At 47.5% G+C, this 20,470-nt stretch overlaps 2 protein-coding genes across 2 annotated transcripts; both read right to left on the bottom strand.

The window, feature by feature from the left end:
* Window positions 1-3,855: 3,855 nt before the first annotated feature.
* LOC113773480 lies at window positions 3,856-16,788 on the bottom strand. Its single transcript, XM_027318126.1, has 4 exons — window positions 16,651-16,788; window positions 15,921-16,260; window positions 15,331-15,696; window positions 3,856-4,418 (listed from the first exon to the last, which is right to left on the bottom strand). The coding sequence occupies exons 1-4, from the start codon at window positions 16,786-16,788 to the stop codon at window positions 4,057-4,059; spliced, it is 1,206 nt and encodes a 401-aa protein (XP_027173927.1). The 3' UTR covers window positions 3,856-4,056.
* A 665-nt stretch (window positions 16,789-17,453) lies between these two features.
* LOC113775151 (blue copper protein-like) lies at window positions 17,454-19,081 on the bottom strand. The gene is made up of 3 exons (XM_027319910.1): window positions 18,778-19,081; window positions 18,261-18,638; window positions 17,454-18,095 (listed from the first exon to the last, which is right to left on the bottom strand). Exons 1-3 carry the CDS (start codon window positions 18,959-18,961, stop codon window positions 17,608-17,610), a joined length of 1,050 nt encoding a protein of 349 aa, XP_027175711.1. The 5' UTR covers window positions 18,962-19,081; the 3' UTR covers window positions 17,454-17,607.
* Window positions 19,082-20,470: the final 1,389 nt, after the last annotated feature.

Here is a 20,470-nt window from a genome sequence, read left to right on the forward strand (position 1 = left end):
TCTAATAGGATGTGGGCCCTTTTGTGTGTAGAAACTTATGGGCTCCTATTTCAATGATGGGCTGAAATAGGGCTCCAAAGGTAACAGGAATGTTACCTATAAATAGGGTTATGGTCCCCAGGTCACAGGTATCGTTTTAGTTGTCGTATTCCCTAATACCACAAAATACCTCTTCCCTGATATCCCATCGTCAGGAAAGATACCAGAGAGAAACTAAAGACCTCTCTCAAAGGATCGGTGAATACCTGTTGACCTGGAAGGCCACCCCAAATCTCTAGGGATTCAAGTATCAAGTTTATCAATATGGATTCAGGTACGCTTCCGCTATTTTATCGATTATTTATTTCTTAATAATCGCCATATAGATCTTGGGTTCAATAGGTGATGGTTTTCACCAGTGGTTAAATTTAGATAACCACCCTTACATAAACTTCGTCCTTTCATTTATGTTCTACACAAAACTCTGCGTTTATATACTCTGTAACGTAGCATAAACTTGTGAATTAGGGATCACTGAGTTTTTTATATTTTGTATTTTGTGCTTTTGCAAGTCCTTGACAGAGTTAGCCTAGCAATATTGACCTACTCTGCATTTTACCAAATTCACATTTCAACATCTTGAATGTGTCCACTCCTCATCTTCAAAGAAAAGTTATGGCGTTTGAGGGAACCTTCCAAAGGGAGCAGGTAAATCAGGAAAAGAAAAGAACCTCCCCCTTACTTTAAATCGTTTCACCGAAACTGAAGCCTACGATATTCTTTAAACGCAAGCCCAAACGCAAAATATCTCTGAGAGTTAAAGTCTAAGAAAAAACTCTGGTTATATCTCTTAGATCCTGAAATATGTCATGACGACCTGATTTGAAGCAAAAATAAAGTTGGTTGTGAAAAATCAATTGATTTTTTTTTTTTTTGAAGGAAAGATTAATTGGTTGTGAAGTCCCTCTTTCTTTTTCCAAGGTCTGTGTCAGACTTTCTTTATCTGAAACATTCAAAACATCCGACTTTTATTTATTTTTTCCTAAGCCAAAACTTCCAACTTGAATATATTTTACGTCACAAAAGTATCATATATCGAAAGATTTGCCACGTTGACTGTTCTTCTTTTTAAATTCGACATAAATCTGTGAAAACAAGAAAAGAAAATGCAACAGTGGTCTTCACTTGGGATCCTCGGTTACAAGTACCCAATGCCACCTATAGTATTGTGCCAAGTATCCTGTTATTATTTACATTTTAATTTTTTAATAATTCAACTTGGTTTGATTTAACACAAATTTTCTCTATCCTCTAAAATTTTGAACCAAAATTAACCAACCAGTCTAATTCCATTACCAATACTTTCATCATTGAGTGCCTTCTAACAAAATTGCACGGGAACTCTTGGCACACGTTGATTGCTTTGAAAAAACCAAAAAGAGAAAATTTCCTGAAACTAGTGTGCTGAAAATTCCTAAAGGGTGACTCGCACCGCTGTTGGAAATTCTTTCAGCTATATTGTTCGCTGATTCCGATGAGCTCCACACTTCAACGACGTCGTCCTTCTGGAAGGAGCAGCAAGGTGAAGAAACCAATTAAGAAAGATAACAATGCTCCAAGTAAATGTACCTTCTCTCAAAGGAGGACGTAAATCTGGTGCCCAGGTTTGCAGTGCCCGGCTGATGCCCAGTTGAATTTGCTCGAAAAATTAATCCCACGGTAAGGACTAAAACCTCAAACACCACCAACCAACCTCCCAAAAGAGACCCCCAAAAAAAAAAGCAATAATAATAATCAAAGAAGAAAGACTGAAGCAGAGCTAAGTTACATAAAGGAAACACTGGGGTTTCATTGGTTATCAAAGAGCCGCAGAAATAGCTACTCAAATTGAAACTTTCTGCGGCTATTTCTGCGGCTCTTTGATAACCAATGAAACCCCAGTGTTTCCTTTATGTAACTTAGCTCTGCTTCAGTCTTTCTTCTTTGATTATTATTATTGCTTTTTTTTTAAGTGGAGATGAATACCTAATTGACTTGTATTCTAATGCAGAAACACGTAAGATGAACACAAAAGTTTCTACATTATAATGTACCGTGCATAATGCTCACATGCATGTGACAATTCGCGTTTTACGTATGAAAAGTCAACATAAAATCTTTTCTTTCTTTCTTTCTTTTTTTTTTTTTTTTGGGCAGTATGAAATTTCCATTGATTAGCAAGAAAAGAGTATACAAAGGTGTTTGTAAACAACCAAACACGTCCGCTGCTTCTATATGTATTAATCTTTTACTGCTGCAATTTGACATAAGTTTCAGTCCTTTTGTGCTGTCTATCGGGGAGTATTTCCCTGGTCTCTTTTTTTTTTTTTTTTCTCTAAAAAAAAACACAGGAAGCATTAATAGCACAATAATTACAAGTTGTGAGCAACTGCTCTAATGTCGTCCCTGGCTGCTTGCATGAGCCAGTTGGGGGAAGTCAACCTTGCAAATAAGTTCATTACAGGCAAATTTTGCTATTAAATGACTGACAAAGTTGCCTTCTCTTCTAGTCTAGTAAATGAGAAGCAACATTGACTAAAACCCTTCCTCATCTGCTGAAAATCTTCCAAAATTGTTCCAATGCAGAGTTGTCTCCTGAGCATCGATCCCTCATTGATTTTGTCTATTACAGCTTTGCAATCAGATTGGATTTCAATCTTCTGCCATTGTTCATCTTTAGCATTTATTAGCGCTAATCTGACTGCCGTGGCTTCTTCCACCTTTGGGTCATAGCATTTATTCACTGAGCCTGCCCATGTAGCAACTAGCATCTATTCCCCTGGTCTGTTGGACTTGAGCGGTTATTTACTCGTTGGACCACCAATTTCTTTGCTAGTTGTCTGAAACAGTTACTGCTTTCGTGCATTGTGTATCAGATATGGCGAGTCAGAAACTTGGCTCTATTTCAAGGGAGACACACTTCAGGCCTTATGAGAGATGTAGTAGCTGGATGGAGGAGAGTTCTGCTTACTGGTGCAAATTGGACTTTGGCAGTACAATAGGGCATTGCCCATAGTTGCTTTGATTTTTGATAGTGCATCTGGCATTCTATAGTTACAAAGTGGAAACTTTTTCATAGTATAGGTTAACTTCTTTTCAAATCAACCATAGGTCCGTCCATAACACTTGATATTTTCAAGATTTAATAAAAAAATTTGGTAATTGTGCCAGATATTTGTGTCCAAGTTCTTGACCAATGAAGTCATGTGCCTATGCGGCCACAAGTAAGTCGCGTCCAAAAACAAACAAAAAAGAAAAATTCAACCCTAACCATGATTTTTTTTTATTTTTTTGGTTGTCTCATTAATCAAGAAATTAGCACCCTTCCACAAATGTGCCAGATTGGGGACCAAATAGCACAAGAAAAAGTTTAATAGTAACAATTGAACAAGAAACACAATGATAAGTCAATACTGCAATGCCCTTTATTTTATTTTTCCTTTCTTTCACGAAAAGACTTTCATTAGTTTAGTCAGTCCAAATTACGGCATTATCGTGCACATGTACATTGATGTTTGAGCATTACTCCCAGTACTGTTACTCATGAAAACCTCTACTTTCTGCGTCAAAGTTTTTCGTTCTACGGAATTGAATTGTTTAATTCGGGTTCATTTAACAGCGATATGCTTGAATTGTTTGGAAGACTTTGTTGTTTGGCTCCGCCTGCAGCATTTAGCACAACATAAACGTACGTGTGCCGGAGAAGAATCTCTCCTCACCAAGTTACCAATGCTTGAGCAATAAAACACAAATAAAAAAAAAAGAGGAAGAGAACAGATTTTGTTGCATGGTGTTTATTAGTTTGATATGTTCATGGAGTTCACCGCAATTTCGAAGTTTAATCCAGGTACAAGGAATCAACAAGAAACATATTTATTGTCGATAAACAAACTGTATCGTCTAATGAATAATGATACCTCACCAATCCGTGTATTAAAAAAAAAAGAAAAGAATAAAAATGCTAAATACACAGATCAAGATCAATATCGAGGCAAAGAAAAATTAATGGGTATACTAAGAATCCAACATATATAGGTTCTAAAAGACGAAGAGGGATGCGAAAGCAATAGCTAAGGAGGCGAAGAAGCCCAAGGCGGCATGATGGGAGGCTGAGTTGAAGGGAACGGGAGCCCCATTGGGTCCTCCAGCAGGAGAAAGTGCATTTAATGGAGGTTGGGCTATGCTGGGGGAGCCAGAGTCGGTGACGTTAATGGCTAGCTTTTGTCCCAGGCTACAATGCGTGAAGTATGTGGACGTGTAGAAATGTTCGCCGGCGGAAGTTAATATGATCCTCGCCGGACTGGTGCTTATGACTCTGAGAGGACTACTGGTGTCACAGCCGCTATAAGCTGACTTGGTCACCTCAGCCACATCTTGCGTTGCGTTGGCAAAGTTGAATACTGTATAAAGGGCAAGAATCAAGTTTTCGTTGGTAAGGAGAGAGTCAAGTTTTTTTTCCCTTCAAATTTTGCCGATTATTGCGTGACTGATATTACTGCTACATTTTATTTGCATAAATTAATAGACCAATGACTATAATGCACTACGTGATGTTCTAGAATTAAATTCATTTGACTATGTTTGCTAAGTGAAGAAGCGCTGAGTTTCCCCGGATCGAGCTGACCTGATGAGCTCGGTGTACTGATGAGAAGAGCGTGTCCCAAACCTGCAAAGCGAACAAGAGAGTGATCAAATTGGGGAGCCCCGAGGTCGTTCCCGAGGGCACTCCGACGGTCAAGTTAGTTTTCCGGTGAGTGGGATTCACGGGAAGTAACACAGTAGGGAGTAATTGGCGTATAGTGTGCGTACCTTGCGCAGTCGGTGTGCGTTATGATTTATATCTCCTGAGGGAGTCCGATCTCCGTACGTTTCGGGACCTGCCCGGAATAGTCTCAATCCCGCATTGAGGGGGATCAATCCCGACCTATACGGGATTGTTCTCTGGAGCCCCTCGGAGCCCTAGCGGCGGAGGGCCTCGAGACGGTTCAAATGGGGCTGGGGTCTAAGTTCAACTCAGGCCTTCCTGGGCTGCCACGTGTATAGGCCCAGGACGGGACCTCTGCACTAGCCCCCTAGATTAGGTAGGGTTTCCAGGCAGACCTAATCTATAGCCTCGCCACGTGGGAGCCCGGCGTCGCACTGCTCTGCCGCGGTCACCTCCGGTACAGTGCTGTCATTGGGAAGCTGCGTCCGCGTCCTTTCAGTTGTCGTGTCTCTTCGGTCTCCGTACCGCTCTTAAATGCGTTCACATGGGGCGGTTTAAATTCAAGCAGCCGTTTCCCCCCATTTTGCTCCCTATAAATAGGGACTCCCAGATTTTCTCAGACTCTATTTGCCATTTTCCTTTCTTCACGTATTTCTTCTTCGTTCTCAAAAGTTCTCGCGGCAAGACTTCCGGCCATCAGTACCCAGATTCCGGCGGTTCCTCCATCCCTTTCCATTCCGATCATCAGTAAGTTCTTTTTCCTCCTCCTTCGCATTTTTTTCCTTCCTTGCCACCTTCTGTATTTTATGTCGGATCGCTCCGGTGTTACTTCCACCGCATCCCAAATTTCGGCCCGTCGTAGAGCCCCCAGAATCCTCATTTCTTCCTCGTCGTCGTCCTCATCCTCGTCTTCATCCTCTCTCTTCTTCCTCTGCTTCTAATCCCAACTTTCACATTCCGGATTTGCTCGAGCCCATTGATATCATGAGCTCTCCATCTGCCCATTCTCCTTCCGCCCGCATGTTGGAGGAAGCGGCCGAGCTAGATGCTTTCATCGATCAGCAGGCCACCTCCATTCCTTCCCCCAAGTCCCCACCTGACTCCCCTGGCGCAGCCCAGGGTGGGGTCGGTGAGGATAGGGATTCATCAGAGGGGACCCCTGCTGCTGAGCAGGGGGATGATCCCGAAATCAACTACGGTCAACCTGACCAGCAAGAAGTCACACTCTCACCCGGGGTAGTGGTCGAGTTGGTTAGATCCTTTTCCATTCCTCCGACTTTCGAGCCGAGGGCTGCCGGATCCGACGACCGAGCTAGCCGACCTCCCCCTAGTTTCGTAGCCATCTATAGGGAGCAGCTGGTCGCGGGGCTCCAACTCCCCATCTCTTCGGCCCTAGCCGAGATTCTGAGCTACTGGATCAGGATCATCACTGCGTTCCTGATCTATTGCCAAATCTGCTCCATCCCCTATTCTCTCTCTCTTTTCCGAGCCTCTTACACCCTCAATCTCTCCCTTCTTGGGTGGTACTACTTCTCCCGCCGAACTATTGGCAAAGTTCGGGGTGGGAAGGGCACCCAGGACATGTTCTACGGGATCCCCTCTTCCGTGAAGAACTGGAAGGGGGACTTCCTCTTTATTAAATCCACACATTTTCCTCCTGATGTATGGAAGGTCGGGGAAGTTGAATCCGACCCCTACCCGGAGGACCTGGACCCCGAAACCCTTAGCCAGCTGGTGAGCTCCAAGGTGAAGCTCTATGCGGTTAAGTTCTCCACCGAGCAGATATCAGCGGCTGGGCTGATGGGGACTTTGTCCGGGTCCCCCGAAAGAGTGAAGCCCTCCCCCACCGACTACGACACCTGTAATGTCACCTCTGTACTTCTGCAGCCCGTTGCTTTCTTCCTTCTTTCACTGACCCTGATTTTACTAACCTGATGGTGTTTTGCTGCAGTGAGGAAGCTCTCCAGGCTACTGGGCATGCCACCCGAGCAGATCGCCCCCACCACGCAGCCAGAGGCGGCCAAGAAGGCCTCCGAGGCCTCTCCGACTCCTGGGAGCAGCTCGGCCCCCCAGAAGGAGGCCTCCCAATCTCAATCCCCCTCCAAGCAGGTCGCCGGTAAAAAGAAGACGAAGGGGCAGAAGAGGGGCCGAGGGGACGAGCCTTCCCAACCCGGGAAGAAGCCTACACCAGCCCCAACACAGCGCCCTCTCCTGTTGACGTCGGTGGGCCCTGTCTACCTGGGGGTTGGCTCCGCGGATGAGCATGCCCGGGAGACGCCTCCCCCGAGCTTGTGGCAATTCCGCCATGTGGCCCCCGTGAAGCCGGGCCAAACCCCCTCTATACACGACCCCCGCCGCTTCTGCCCGTCCTGGGAGCTCTCCATCAATGACCGAGCCCAGTTCCCCTAGGTGGCTCGCGAGCTGGTCAAGGGCTCGGTCCTCCCGCGTGACAGGAGGTAGATGGACCTGACGAGCCCGTCCGAGCCCCAGGACATGTACTTCACCGCTCAGGTCCAAGTAAGTCTTCTTCCACTTTGGCCACTTGGGTCCCTGTTCTCTCCTTAGGGATGTGCTAATTTTTACCGCTTCTCCGAGCTGTCTCCCGACTTGAAGAAACTGCAAAAGAAGAATCGGGAAACGGAGCAGAGGCTTACCCAGGCCCTTCAGGAAGCCGACTCCCTTAAGGCCATATTGGGCAAAACCGAGAAGGAGTTGGAAACGGCCCAAGTCCAGCTCGCCTCCACCCGGTCCGAACTGGACCAGGAGAAGAAGGGCGTGGCAAAGCTGAGGGAGGACCACGCCCTCGAGCTCTCCGGCACCGTCAGCTGGGAGCGCAAGAAGGCTGTTCGGGAGTTCATCTCATCCGAACAGTTTGCCGAGGACGTCGCTCTCCTCAACCAGCCCATCCTTCAGGTCGGCTTCACGCGTGCCCTGGACCAGGTGAAGGGCCTCAACCCGTCCGGCTTCAACTTGGCTGACTTCAAGGACTACAACCCTACAGCCGAGGGAAAGTTGGACTGGCTCTTCGATGGGTACTGCAAGGGGCATGCCTTGAAGGATCTAGTGGGCAGGAGCGATGTGGGGGCCGAATTGGAGGAGGTCCCCCTGGAGGGGGACGATGTTCCAGGCAGGGCTTCCTGGAAGGAGCCAGTGGCTTAAGGTAGCGGCCACTCCAAAAACCCTTTCCATCCTCTTATAAGGATGTGGCCCTGCCCCGCAGTTCATGATCTCCATAGATATCTTTTTGAATAGCTTTCACCATACGCCTCTCAACATGCTTAAGGTGTACCCTACCATACGCCTCTCAACATGCTTAAGGTGTACCCTCAACTCCCGCCTCAAACAGGTCGCCAGCAAGAAGAAGGCATAGCTAGATTTTCCCTTCCTTGTATAGCTCGGTAGGCTTTGTAATAGATAGGGTCTGAATGCATACATGAAATGATGTTTGAATGAAACTATCTGATTTTGACCTTCAATCCTTGCTAGCGCCGAATAGGCACACCGACCTCCCGGATCGAGCACCAAATAGATCCACCAAGGCAGCGTGCCGGCCTCTTGGGTCGAACACCAAACCTTTAGGCTTTAAGTTTCGCCGACCTCATGGGTCGAATGTCAAACCTGATTTACTGAAGCAGCGTGCCGGTCTCTTGTGTCGAGTATCCGCCAAACTATAAGCTTACAACCAATTTGCCAAAGGACGACAAACTGGGGTCCCATCAAATGATCAAACTAAATTAACAACCAAATTCCAACAACCTGGGCGGCGTGCCGACCTTCTGGGTCGAGCATCAGACCCAAAGGCTCTCTTAAGTTGCGCCGACCTCTTGGGTCGAGCGGCAAAATTTTAAAGACAGTCCTGCCGACCTCCTGGGCCGAGCATCAAACTCTCAGACTTTTAAAGTTTTAAGCCCTGTCGACCTCCTGAGTCGAGCATCAATTCTTAAACTTCAAAGGCATTCCCTTGATTCATTATCTTAATTCGTCCCTTAGCCGCCGACCTCCTGGGTCGAGCACCAAAATTTTAAAGATAATCGTGCCGACCTCCTGGGTCGAGCGTCGATTTCTCAGATTTGAAGGGCATTCCATTCGTTACCATTCATGCCGACCTCCTGGGTCAAGCGTCAAAATTTTAAAGATAATCATGCCGACCTCCTGGGTCGAACGTCGATCTCTCAGGGCCCCCCACTAGGACACTTAGCATTATCTGAGTGTGCTAGTGTAGAAGCGAAAAGTTAAACGGCATTGATAATTGGAATGGATTTAAAACTTGAAAATCGAACATTTATTGAATGATGAACTGGTATGAAGATTCCGGAGAATACAGTAAGATACCTTGGACCAACCTATCCTACGAACAACCGCAAATTCAAGAAGTACCAAGTGCGGGGTACCTCTATTTCGTCTAATTTCGCAAGCTTACAGTACCCAACCCGACTTGTCTCTAGGACCTGGTACGGCCCCTCCCAGTTCGGATCAAGCTTGTTGGAGCTGTGAGCTCAGCTAACTGAGTTCTTCCTTAGGACGAGGTCTCCTGGCCGGTACTGCGTATTCCTCACCTTCGTGTTGTGATAGCGGGCGAGTTGATTTTTATACCTAGCCATCCGTATCGCCGCTCCCTCACGCTTGGCCTCCAACATGTCCAAGTTACACCTCAGTTCTTCTTCGTTGGCTGATGCCACGAAATTCTGTATTCGAGGCGAAGGGAGGCCAACCTCCGCGGGCACCACCGCTTCCGCCCCATAAGTCAGGGAAAACGGGGTCTCATGAGTGGCTGTCCTCGACGTAGTGCGGTAAGCCCAGAGGACACTAGGGAGTTCATCTAGCCAGTTAGACTGGACTAGTTTCAACCTAGTCTTCAGCTCTTGCAGAATGGTTCGATTAGTATTCTCTACCTGACCGTTGGCCTGGGGATGTCCGACCGAGGTGAAGTGTTGGCTAATCCCGAGCTCGGCGCACCAGCTCCTGAAAGGACTTTCAGCAAACTGTCACCCGTTGTCGGATATCAAGACATGCGGGATCCCGAAGCGGCAGACTATGTTCTTCCAGAAGAACTTCTGAATTGCCCTTCAGGAGATATTGGCCAGGGGTTCGGCCTCCATCCACTTTGTGAAATAGTCGATGGCCACCACGAGATGTTCGTACCTTCCAGGAGCTCAGGGGAAAGGACCGAGGAGGTCTATTCCCCACTGGGCAAAGGGCCAAGGACTGTGGATGGGGACCATCTCACGAGTGGGTTGGTGGCGCAGCGGGGCGTGCACCTGGCAAGTTCGGCATTTCTGAACAAGAGTTGCGGTATCCCGAAACATCGAGGGCCAGTAGTAGCCTAGGAGTAGGCATTTTTTGGCCAACACTTGGGACCCCACATGTGCAGCGCACAGGCCTTCGTGAACTTCTCGGAGGACATAGTCTCCCTCCTCAAGAGTTACGCACTTTAGCCAGGGAGACAAATACGACCTCCTGTAGAGGGTCCCCCCGACGTAGGCGTACTTAACAGCCCTGAGCTAGTGTCGGCGAGTCTCGGTCTTGTTCACTGGGAGGGCACCCGAGCTCAGAAAGTCCACGAGGGGGGTCATCCAAGTGGCCGGGCTGTCTATAGTCAGGACCTGGACCTGACCAATGCTCTTTTGCTTAACTACCTCCACCAAGACCTCCTTGCTCAGGTGGGCAAACGAGGAGGACGCCAGTTTCGACAGGGCGTCCGCCCGTTTGTTCTGTGATCTCGGCACCCGCTCAATCTCGAAAATGTCGAACAGCTTTATCGCCTCCGGCACCTTAGCCAAATATTTTTTCATTATATCCTCCTTGGCCTCGTACTCCCCACGGACTTGGTAAACTACGAGTTGAGAATCGCTCCGGACCCTGATCGCGGTAATGCCCATCTGGTGGGCTATCCGTAATCCTGTCAACAGGGTCTCGTACTCCGCCTCATTGTTTGATGCCAGGAAGTCAAATCTGAGTGCGTAGGTCAGCTCCTCCCTGGTGGACGAGGTGAGGAGTAGGCCGGTTCCGCTCCCTTCCTTACTCGAGGTTCCGTCCACAAATAGTACCCACGGCTCTTCCGGCAGTGCCTCCTCGGACAAAGAGCTCGGCTCAGTCACTGAAAAATTGGCTCTCTCGTCGAGAAAGTCGGTCAGGGCCTGAGTTTTGATAGCGGTGCGAGACTGATAGCCGATGTCGTGCAAGGCCAGTTCGACGGCCCATTTGGACATTCTGTCTGAGATCTCAGGTTTTGTGAGTATCTGTTGTAAGGGTTGATCCGTCAGGACAGTAATGCTGTGAGCCTGAAAATAAAGTCGAAACTTCCGGGCGGCGTGCACCAAGGCCAGGACCAATTTTTTCGCCGGCTTGTACCGCGTCTCCGGCCCTTGTAAAGCACGGCTGACGTAGTATATCGGCCTTTGAGCTCCCCTGTCTTCCCGCACCAAAATCGCGCTAACGGCCTCGTTGCAAGCAGACAAGTATAGGAACAGGGTTTCTCCCTGTTCCGGAGCGGTCAGAGCAGGCAACTCAATCAGCTATGCCTTTAGGTCGGTGAAGGCTTTCTGGTACTCCTCTATCCATTGAAAGTACTTATGTGCTTTCAGAATTCGAAAGAAGGGTAACCCCCTTACCGCGGAGCGCGAGAGAAATCTATTAAGGGCAGCCATCCTTCCCGTGAGCCGTTGGACTTTTTGACGTTCCTCGGCGGGGCCATGGCCATGATGGCCTGAAACTTATCCGGGTTGGCCCGGATCCTCTCTCGGGAGACCAGGAATCCCAGGAACTTTCCTGACCTGACCCCAAATGTACATTTCTTTGGGTTCAGCCGCATCCGGCTTTCCCACAGGATGTTCAGGATTTTCCTCAGGTCGGGAACGAGCTGCCGGTCAGTTCGACTCTTGACTATCATATCGTCCACATAGACCTCCATATTCTTGCCGATCTGACTCTGGAATAGTTTGTTGACCAGGCGCTGGTAGGTAGCTCCAGCGTTTTTCAATCCAAACAGCATTGTTCGGTAGCAGTACGTCCCTTCCTCGGTGACGGAGGAAGTCTTTTCCCGATCTTCCTCGGTCATCTCTATCTGGTGGTATCCCTTGAAGGCATCCAAGAAACACAAAACGTCAAAATCCACAGTAGAGTCTACTAACCGGTCGATCCTTGGCAAGGGGAAGCAGTCCTTTGGGTAGGCCTTGTTAAGATCTGTGAAATCCACGCACATCCTCCAGGACTGGTCCTCCTTCTTCACCAGGACGGGATTGGCTAACCAGGTCGGGTAGTATACCTCCAGGATGATTTTGGATTCTAGCAGCTTACCGACCTCCTTCTTGATCACATCATTTCTTTCGGGGGCGAAACTTCTCTTCTTCTGCTTCACTGGCTTGAAGCGGGGATCTACGTTGAGGTGGTGGACGGCCATATCAGTCGGAATCCCAGGCATGTCCTCTACCGTCCACGCGAAGACCTGGGAGTATTCTATCAACAGGGCTTTCAAACCCTCCTTCTCCTCGGAAGGTAACGATGCACCGATACGGAGGATCTGGTCAGGCCTGTCCTACCTCAGGGGGAACTCCTCGATCTCGTTCTGGGTGCCCAACTGTCGGGTCTCCTCCCCCGGGATGTAGGGCTCCAGACTGGTCGTCTGGGCGACCACCTTCTCATGTCCCCGGAGTATGGCCAGATAGCAAGCTCTGGCTACCTCTGGGTCTTCATGCACCTCAGCTATTCCTCCCGGGATGGGGAATTTGACACTGAGGTGGAGAGACGAAGGGATAGCTCGGAGGGCATTCAAAGCGGGCCGTCCCAAGAACACGTTGTATGGGGATTGTTGTTTGACCACTACAAAATTGACGGAGATGGTCCGGCATTTGGGCGCCTGCCCTACCGTGACCATCAGGGTGATCATCCCCTCCGGATTGATGAGCGGTCCGGTGAAGCCCACTAGGGGTGTCCGAACAGGGGTTAACTGTCCGTCCTCCAAGCCGAGCCCCTTGAACACCCGGTAAAACAGGATGTCCACTGCGCTCCTCTGGTCGACGTACACTTTCTTCACCCGATAGTTATTGGTCACGACGTCTATCACGATGACCTCGTGGTTTCCAGACGCCAGGGGAACCGCATCCCTTGGTCCGAAGGTGATCTCCTCATCCATGCGCAAGCGTTTCAGGGAGTCATCCCCCACGGGGGGAGGCCGACTGTTCTTCCTAACTGTATGGCTGTCCCCCCCATGGGGCCCCCAGCAATGGTGTTTATTATCCCTGCTAAATTCTGAGTGTCCTGGTCGGGGGAGTTGCCCCGAGGAGCGTCTCGCCGCTCCAGGCGGTCGCGACGCTGGCCCTCGCCCCTGTCTCCACGGTAGGTGCGTCCTGACTCCTGGCCTGGTCGACCGTACCGCACGAAACGCTCCAGGAAGCCGCGCTGGATCAGATCTTCAATCTCCTTTCGCAGGGCCCAACACCCTTTCGTATCATGCCCAACATCACGGTGGAAGGCACAGTATCGGTCCTGGTTTCTTTTGTTCCGGGGTGTCCCCATCTTAGGTGGCCGTTCCCTTAGGCCCTCCGCCTCCATGACGGCCAGAATCTGGGCTCTGGATCGAGTTAGGGGGATGTAGCCTTTTTCCGGAAGCGGTTGAGCGGGGGCTTTCTCCTTTGAGAGCCGATCGAAAACATTCTTTTTGGCCGGGCCGTCCTTGTTCTCGGGGGGGTTTTCCCGTCCCCTCCGATCTCCGATCTCCCGATCTGACTCTCTCTTCAGGCGAGCAGCCTCCTCCGCATTAGCGGCGGCGTGCGCCCTGGTCAAGAGCTCCTCTAGGCCTCCAGGATGCTTCTGGACGAGCTTGTAGTAGAGCTTCTCCGCCCGGAACCCGTTCATGAAGGCGGCCATGACCACCTTTTCGTCCTTGTCCCTGATCTGCAAGCTCTCCGTGTTGAAACGGGTCATGAAATTTCTCAAGGACTCGTCCGGCTTCTGCTTGATTGCCATCAGGTGAACCGCATTTTTCGAGTAAATCTTCGAGGAGACGAACTGGGCGGCGAACTGTCTGGCCAGCTCGGAAAAACTCCGGATGGACCTCGGTGCCAGACCCTGGAACCAGAGTCGGGCCTTTCCCTTCAGAAACATGGAGAAGGTTTTGCAGCGGACTGCGTTCGCAACGGTTTGCAGATGCATGTGCGTCAGGAAGACCGAGAGGTGGTCTTCCGGGTCGGTCCAGGCGTCGTACAACTCGATGTTCGAGATCTTGAACCTCCGGGGTAGCGGGTAGTCCTCTATCTCTCGGGTAATGGGCGAGGTAGTGTAGTTGTCCTCGTACAACTGCGGCCGCAGGATCTGCTCCAGCTCGTCCCTGACAGGCTTCCACTGGGGGGGTCCCGCGGCCGGCTCTTGATAGATCGGGCGGAGGAGCGCTCAGGCTCTTTCCGCGCAAGCTTCCACGAGGAGAGATTCCTTGGTCGGCCCCCAGCGGACCGGTCGCGAGAGTACCTCTCGCTATCCCCGACCACTGAGACCCGCGGTCGAGAGGGAGTCCGTGGCCGTTTCCTTCTGGGGGGCTGGTCCCGTGACTCATCCTCCGAGGGAACGGGAGGTGATTCCCTCTCCTTCCCCTTCGCTTTGGAGGTTTGTGCGCCATCGGCTTCACCCCCCTCCTTTGCTTGCCGAATTATGTCCTCTAGCATGGGAAGGTTCTCCGTCATGAACTGAAAGATCTGCTGTCTCCGTTCCCCTGAAAGGGCTGAGCCCCCGGCGCCCCGAGCTGCTTCGTTCTCCATTCGCCGGGACCCCTCGCCGGCTCCGGGATCGGTGTTCTCCATGGTTCGCTTGGAACGCGTTCTCGCCATCAACACAACTACTCGTACCTTCCTTCGTTCCCACAGACGGCGCCAACTGAAGAAGCGCTGAGTTTCCCCGGACCGAGCTGACCTGATGAGCTCGGTGTGCTGATGAGAAGAGCGTGTCCCAAACCTGCAAAGCGAATAAGAGAGTGATCTAATTGGGGAGCCCCGAGGTCGTCCCCGAGGGCACTCCGACGGTCAAATTAGTTTTCCGGTGAGTGAGATTCACGGGAAGTAACACAGTAGGAAGTAATTGGCGTATAGTGTGCGTACCTTACGCAGTCGGTGTGTGTTATGATTTATACCTCCTGAGGGAGTCCGACCTCCGTACGTTTCGGGACCTACTCGGAATAGTCTCAATCCCGCATTGAAGGGGATCAATCCCGACCTATACGGGATTGTTCTCTGGAGCTCCTCGGAGGCCTAGTTGCGAAGGGCCTCGAGACGGTTCAAATGGGGCTGGGGTCTAAGCCCAACTCAAGCCTTTCTGGGCTGCCACGTGTATAGGCCCAGGACGGGGCCTCTGCACTAAGCTGGATTTGCTTCAGTAGTCTTATTCCTAAGTAAATTCCTTGTTTTTGAAAAATTCATTCCTTCTAGAACGTGATTGAGGTTGTGTGTCCCCTAGTGTTGACTGTGGATTAAAAAAAAAAAAAGGTGTGACTTGGATAGCTTAATGAATATGAATTGATTATTTAGAAGAGCTAGACCATGCAACTCAAGATAACTTGCTAAATTTGATTAAATGGTGTTTTACAAGTGAAACAACCATTCAGGACAAAAAAAGTTGCGTACCTAGAATGTCTCCCACGGCGAACGTCTTGTCATACGCCCAAGTCTCATAAGCAATTGGACCACCTGGAGGGACAAGCCACCCAAGGTGATCTCCGACAATGTAGGTGACCGGCGCTCTTGGGGACGGAGGGACAGGACTAGAGCTTGGCGGTCCAGGAGATCCACTGGTCACAATGATGGCCAACTTTTGCCCTAAGAAACAGTGACTGTCCAAGGTGCTTATGAAGTAGTATTCTCCGGTGGAGTTAAGAGTGTAACTAGCCGGACCTGTTGTCTGAAGTGATAGAGAGTTTGTTGAATTGCATGTGTCAAAAGCTTCCTTGGTTACTCTAGCAATGTCTTGTTCTCCAGTAGTAAAATTGAACACTGCATAAAAATTCGTTTTGACAAACCCATCAAACTTGGGCGTGATCGATGATCATGCACAAATCTCAAGCTAAAATTCAGATGCACTAGATAACCGATATCTCAATTCAGTTAGATTTTTCAACTTAATTGACATCTCGGCGTATGCCTAAGAAGGGAAGTCATGGGTTTCAGTTTTTGCATTCAGACACAGAAAGAGAAGAACGACAATGAATGTTCTATACCTAGAGTGTCTCCCACGGTGAAAATCTTGTCGTAAGCCCAAGTCTCGTAAGCAATTTTACCACCAGGAGGGACAATCCACCCAAGATCATCTCCAACGATATAGGTGACTGGTGTTCTGGAAGCAGCAGGGGCAGGACTAGCACTTGGCCCGGAAGATGCTTGATTTACACTGATGGCCAACTTTTGCCCGAAGAAACAGTGCTCGTCTTGGGTGCTTATGAAATAGTACTCTCCGGCCGAGCTAAGAGTATAATTTGCTGGACCTGTTGTCTGAATCGATATGGGGTTGGTCGAATTGCAGGCATCAAATGCTTCCTTTGTAACTCTAGCAACTTTATGCTGCTATTTTCTCTTTTTGGTTTTTTCAAAGCAATCAACGTGTGCCAAGAGTTCCTGTGCAATTTTGTTCGAAGGCACTCAATGATGAAAGTATTGGTAATGGAATTAGACTGGTTGGTTAATTTTGGTTCAAAATTTTAGAGGATAGAGAAAATTTGTGTTAAACCAAACCAAATTGAATTATTAAAAAATTAAAATGTAAATAATAACAGGACACTTGGCACAATACTATAGGTGACATTGGATTAGCATTGGGTACTTGTAACCGAGGATCCCAAGTGGTCTTGGGACTGCTTCAATTTTTATTTTTTTTTTGTCGACACAAGGGTATTTGGGTCAATCCTTACGGGACCCGACTAATCCCCTACGGTCCGGGTAGGGGTTGAACACCTGACCTTCAGCATCCCAAAGAAGGGGATGACCACTGGACCAAATGGCCAGTGGCCTTGGGACTGCTTCATGAGAAATTCGTTTAAACAGATAAAGCTGCATGCAATACAGTGGCGGAGGTACAATTTTTCCAGCCATCAAAACGAGAAAAGAGAGCAAATTGAAAGAAAAGATTAATCTTCTAGAAGTGACGAGGATAGTCTCCTGATGATCCAAGCGCTGTCTTCATCTTCCATACACTTTACAAGTCATATTTAAAGAAAACATCTTTTTTTTTCTAATAACTTATGTGCCAAAGCATTTAGGCCAATTTGGTTAGGGAGAAAAACAAAATTAAGGATGAAATCTAAATTAAGAGACCATAAACATTTTTTTTTCTTTTTAAAACTGCTAAATGCTAAAGAAGTGGAACCAGGTAGAATATAATTTGTCACCATGATTTTCTTGTAAAGGTTTGTGAGTAAAGTTGGTTATTAATTAAGGATATGGACTGTTGAATATCCAAAAAACTCACGTTTCCACTCTTTTCTACCTTCATTGGAGTTGCAAACGAAAGAGTTTTTTAGTCTGCCTCCAAATCTCTTGTTTTTCTTCCAATCCAAATGGGTTATTGGCTTAATAGTCAGATGATGCGGGTGGGTGGTCAAGGTGGTCTGTTTTTCCCCTTGCATTTGGAAATTTTGGCACAAGCTAGACAAATAGTCAAATGCACGCACCTTTTCTCTCAATTACACAATTTATCAATCAAATCAATGGCTGAAAAATTGAAATATCACAATCAATCTAACGGAATAATACCCAACGGATGACTGAAAAATATGGAATTCAGTGTAATTATTCTATTTTTATTGGTATACAAAATGGTTCAATCTGAATAACAATAGCAGTAATGCCAAAATGGTAACAAAAATAAAATAATCGCAAACAATAAAAGTCGTCAATGGTCGCTAGCTAAATCTAATACAAGAAAGCCAAGGCAATCGACAAGAAAGTGAATGGCAACGCTGCTACTGCAAAAGATGGAGCAGAGTTTGGTGGAGGAGGAGCTGAGACACCACCTGGAGAACCAGACGGAGATGGAGTGGTAGAGCCAGAAGGTGACGTGCTAGGAGAGCCAGAGGGTGGTGGGGTGGAAGAGCTGGAAGGCGGAGTTGCGCCGGTCGATGAAGGAGCAGGAGCAGAGGCAGGGCCGGATGGAGGCCTGGTGGGGGCTGGAGTTGGTGATGGAGTGGCAGCAGTTCCGGTGACGTTGATGGCTAGCTTTTGGCCGAGTGAGCAGTGTCGAGGGATGGTGCATATGTAGAAATGTTGACCTGGGGTGGTCAGGGTAATTCTGGCTGGACCGGTGTTAATTGTGGCTCCGGTGGCAGAGGTGTTGCAGGAATCATAGGCTGCCTTTGATGTCACCACAGCAACATCATGAGCTCCAGTTGTAAAGTTGAACACTGCATTATTAATGCAATATTGTGAAATATATGCATGTCAGTAACCAATAAAATTTGGCATATGTTCTAAGATAAGGAACAAAAATCAACGCTTTCAAGTCATTCGTGTTATTATACAAGTAGTTTTTATTTGGTTCTGATAAGATTGGAATGGATTTGCTTTACCTAGAATGTCGCCAACCATGAAAGTCTTGCCGGCTGCCCAAGTTCGGTAGGCAATGGAGCCAGCAGGAGGGACAGTCCAGCCCAAGCTATCTCCAACGACGTAAGTTTTTGGGGTTGTAGAGCTGGGGGAGGGTGCAGGAACAGGGGATTGAGGTGGTGGAGAGGTGGAAGGAGCGGCAGAAACATTGATAGCCAGCTTCATTCCCAAGTTACAGTGGCCTGAGAAGGTGCAAATGTAGTAGTGTTCCCCGGTAGTGTTTAAGGTGACGTTTGCTGGGCCGTTTCTGACGAGGGAGATGGGACTGGCGGTGTTGCATCCATCAAAAGATGTCCTACTCACCTGGGCTACATCATGTGATCCCGTCGTGAAGTTGAACACTGCACAATTAATTAATATCCAACACAAGCATGAGATGCGTATTAAATGCAGTGCAACACTATGATTATAAATTAGTCACGTTGTTTGTGTTTAGTAAGAGAAAAAGAAATGGTTGTGGTCGGAGGAGATGGTGCTTACCGAGAACATCTCCGACGGTGAAAGTCTGGCTGGCAGCCCAGGTGGTGTAGGCGACGGCGCCGCCAGGTGGGAATGTCCAACCCAATGAATCACCGACTACATGTGTTCTTTGTGCTACTGAGCACTGTAATGCAGCAGCTAGAACTGCAACAACGAGCAGTATGATATTAAACTTGCCTGCCATTTTGCCTGCCCTTTGCTGTGTTCTTGAACTTCAGATCGCCCCTACTTGAATTCACTTCCAAATCCGATTTGGTACTCTCTCTTGCTTTATGTGAAGAGAGCCTCAAAGTTTGTGGAGGTGGACAATTTGTTCCTCCGGTATTTATAGGGACTCTTGCACCAGGTCGTACCTCCAAGAAGCCGTGTCGTAGCCTCACAAACTGGAAAATCACATCCCCCACCCCCACCCCCACCCTAGCGAATTTAGGCACGCGAAATTTCGAACCAATCTAGAAAGAAAGAACAGAGCCAACTAATGGACGTAGTTGAGATTGACTCTTAGTGTTTTTTTAATAAAAAGCCAAGTCATTCTTTAATTAGATTGGGGGCCAAACTGGTCCACGTACGGGTGGTGGCCGTGTTTTGGGACTAATGAGTAATGACTATTTCGCATTGAAGGAGTTTTTTTTTCTTCTTCTCGCGGGAATCATATCATATGGGAATAAATAACAAGTCGTGTCCTAGAAAGATCGCTCGTTTAGTTTGTGGCCGCCTGAACAGTGGGAACTGGTGAAATGCTTACCAACTTTCTTGAGACTTTTTGGATCCTCTCTTACTCGGTCATTGTCTTTGAATCTTAGTTTTGATTAATCTTTGCTTTCTTATTAATAAAATGTTACTCGCCTGATCTCAAATAATGAAATTATTTTTGTTTCTCCTTTTATCTGGATTGGAGTGAATGAAAGTGGGACGTTTTTCTTTTCTTCTACGTTTTTTTTTTAATTAACAGAGTCAAGGTAAGAATTTTTGAAAACAAAGTTGGAGGAATTTTGAAAATTAAACTACTACTACATACTTTCTCCCATCTTGTGAAGGCGGCCTCGGTCTTTCCTACTCGGGGAAATTCTAGAAATACATAATCCTGATGCAGTAATTGATTGGAATGACTGCAATCGTGTTAATATATTTTAATAATTACGACAGGTTCAACTTTGGGAAATTCTGGAGTCAAAGTCTTCTCCACTTACCCAGTCGCACGGTAGAATAGCTAACTATCTATCTTTCGTCGTTTTCTTTATGGGGCACTATTAATGGTTTCAAGCAAGTTTGAACACCCAATGAGAATGCCGCAAATTGGATTGCTATTTTTTTTTACAATTTTTGTAAAAAAAAAAAAAAAAAAAGGCTTGTATTAAATTGATGTGTGTGAAATGACAAAATGATTAAAAAATGTGTTTACGAAAAAATTTTTCTTAGAAAACTACAAATCAAATAAGATCCGAACATATTAGATAAAGAGGTGTTACAAAGTGTTAAAAATTTGATCGCCAAACCATATATTAGAGGATTAATCAGGATTATATATATATATATATATATCATAGTGTATTATATTTTTGTTAAGTTCATTTCTAATCATTGTACAATTTATAAGTTAAAATTTGATATAACAAAATAAATAGCAGATGCTTTCATTTAGAGATTTTCACATGTAGAGTATCATTGTTTACCATTCCGTTAAATATAATTC

Source organism: Coffea eugenioides, chromosome 6, assembly GCF_003713205.1.
Source record: "Coffea eugenioides isolate CCC68of chromosome 6, Ceug_1.0, whole genome shotgun sequence".
Lineage (NCBI taxonomy): Eukaryota > Viridiplantae > Streptophyta > Magnoliopsida > Gentianales > Rubiaceae > Coffea > Coffea eugenioides.

What these genes read in the sequence shown, in the direction of transcription:
- LOC113773480 (XM_027318126.1), bottom strand. Translation starts at nt 16,788, where the DNA reads ATGGCTGGAAAAATTGTACCTCCGCCACTGTATTGCATGCAGCTTTAT. An exon ending in TTTGGGATGCTGAAGGTCAG is followed by an intron (nt 16,261 to 16,650) that starts GTGTTCAACCCC and finishes AGAAAATAGCAG; the next exon opens with CATAAAGTTGCTAGAGTTAC. An exon ending in CGCCGTGGGAGACATTCTAG is followed by an intron (nt 4,419 to 15,330) that starts GTACGCAACTTT and finishes CCCTTTATACAG; the next exon opens with TATTCAACTTTGCCAACGCA.
- LOC113775151 (XM_027319910.1), bottom strand. Translation starts at nt 18,961, where the DNA reads ATGGCAGGCAAGTTTAATATCATACTGCTCGTTGTTGCAGTTCTAGCT. An exon ending in CACCGTCGGAGATGTTCTCG is followed by an intron (nt 18,639 to 18,777) that starts GTAAGCACCATC and finishes TTAATTGTGCAG; the next exon opens with TGTTCAACTTCACGACGGGA. An exon ending in CATGGTTGGCGACATTCTAG is followed by an intron (nt 18,096 to 18,260) that starts GTAAAGCAAATC and finishes TTAATAATGCAG; the next exon opens with TGTTCAACTTTACAACTGGA.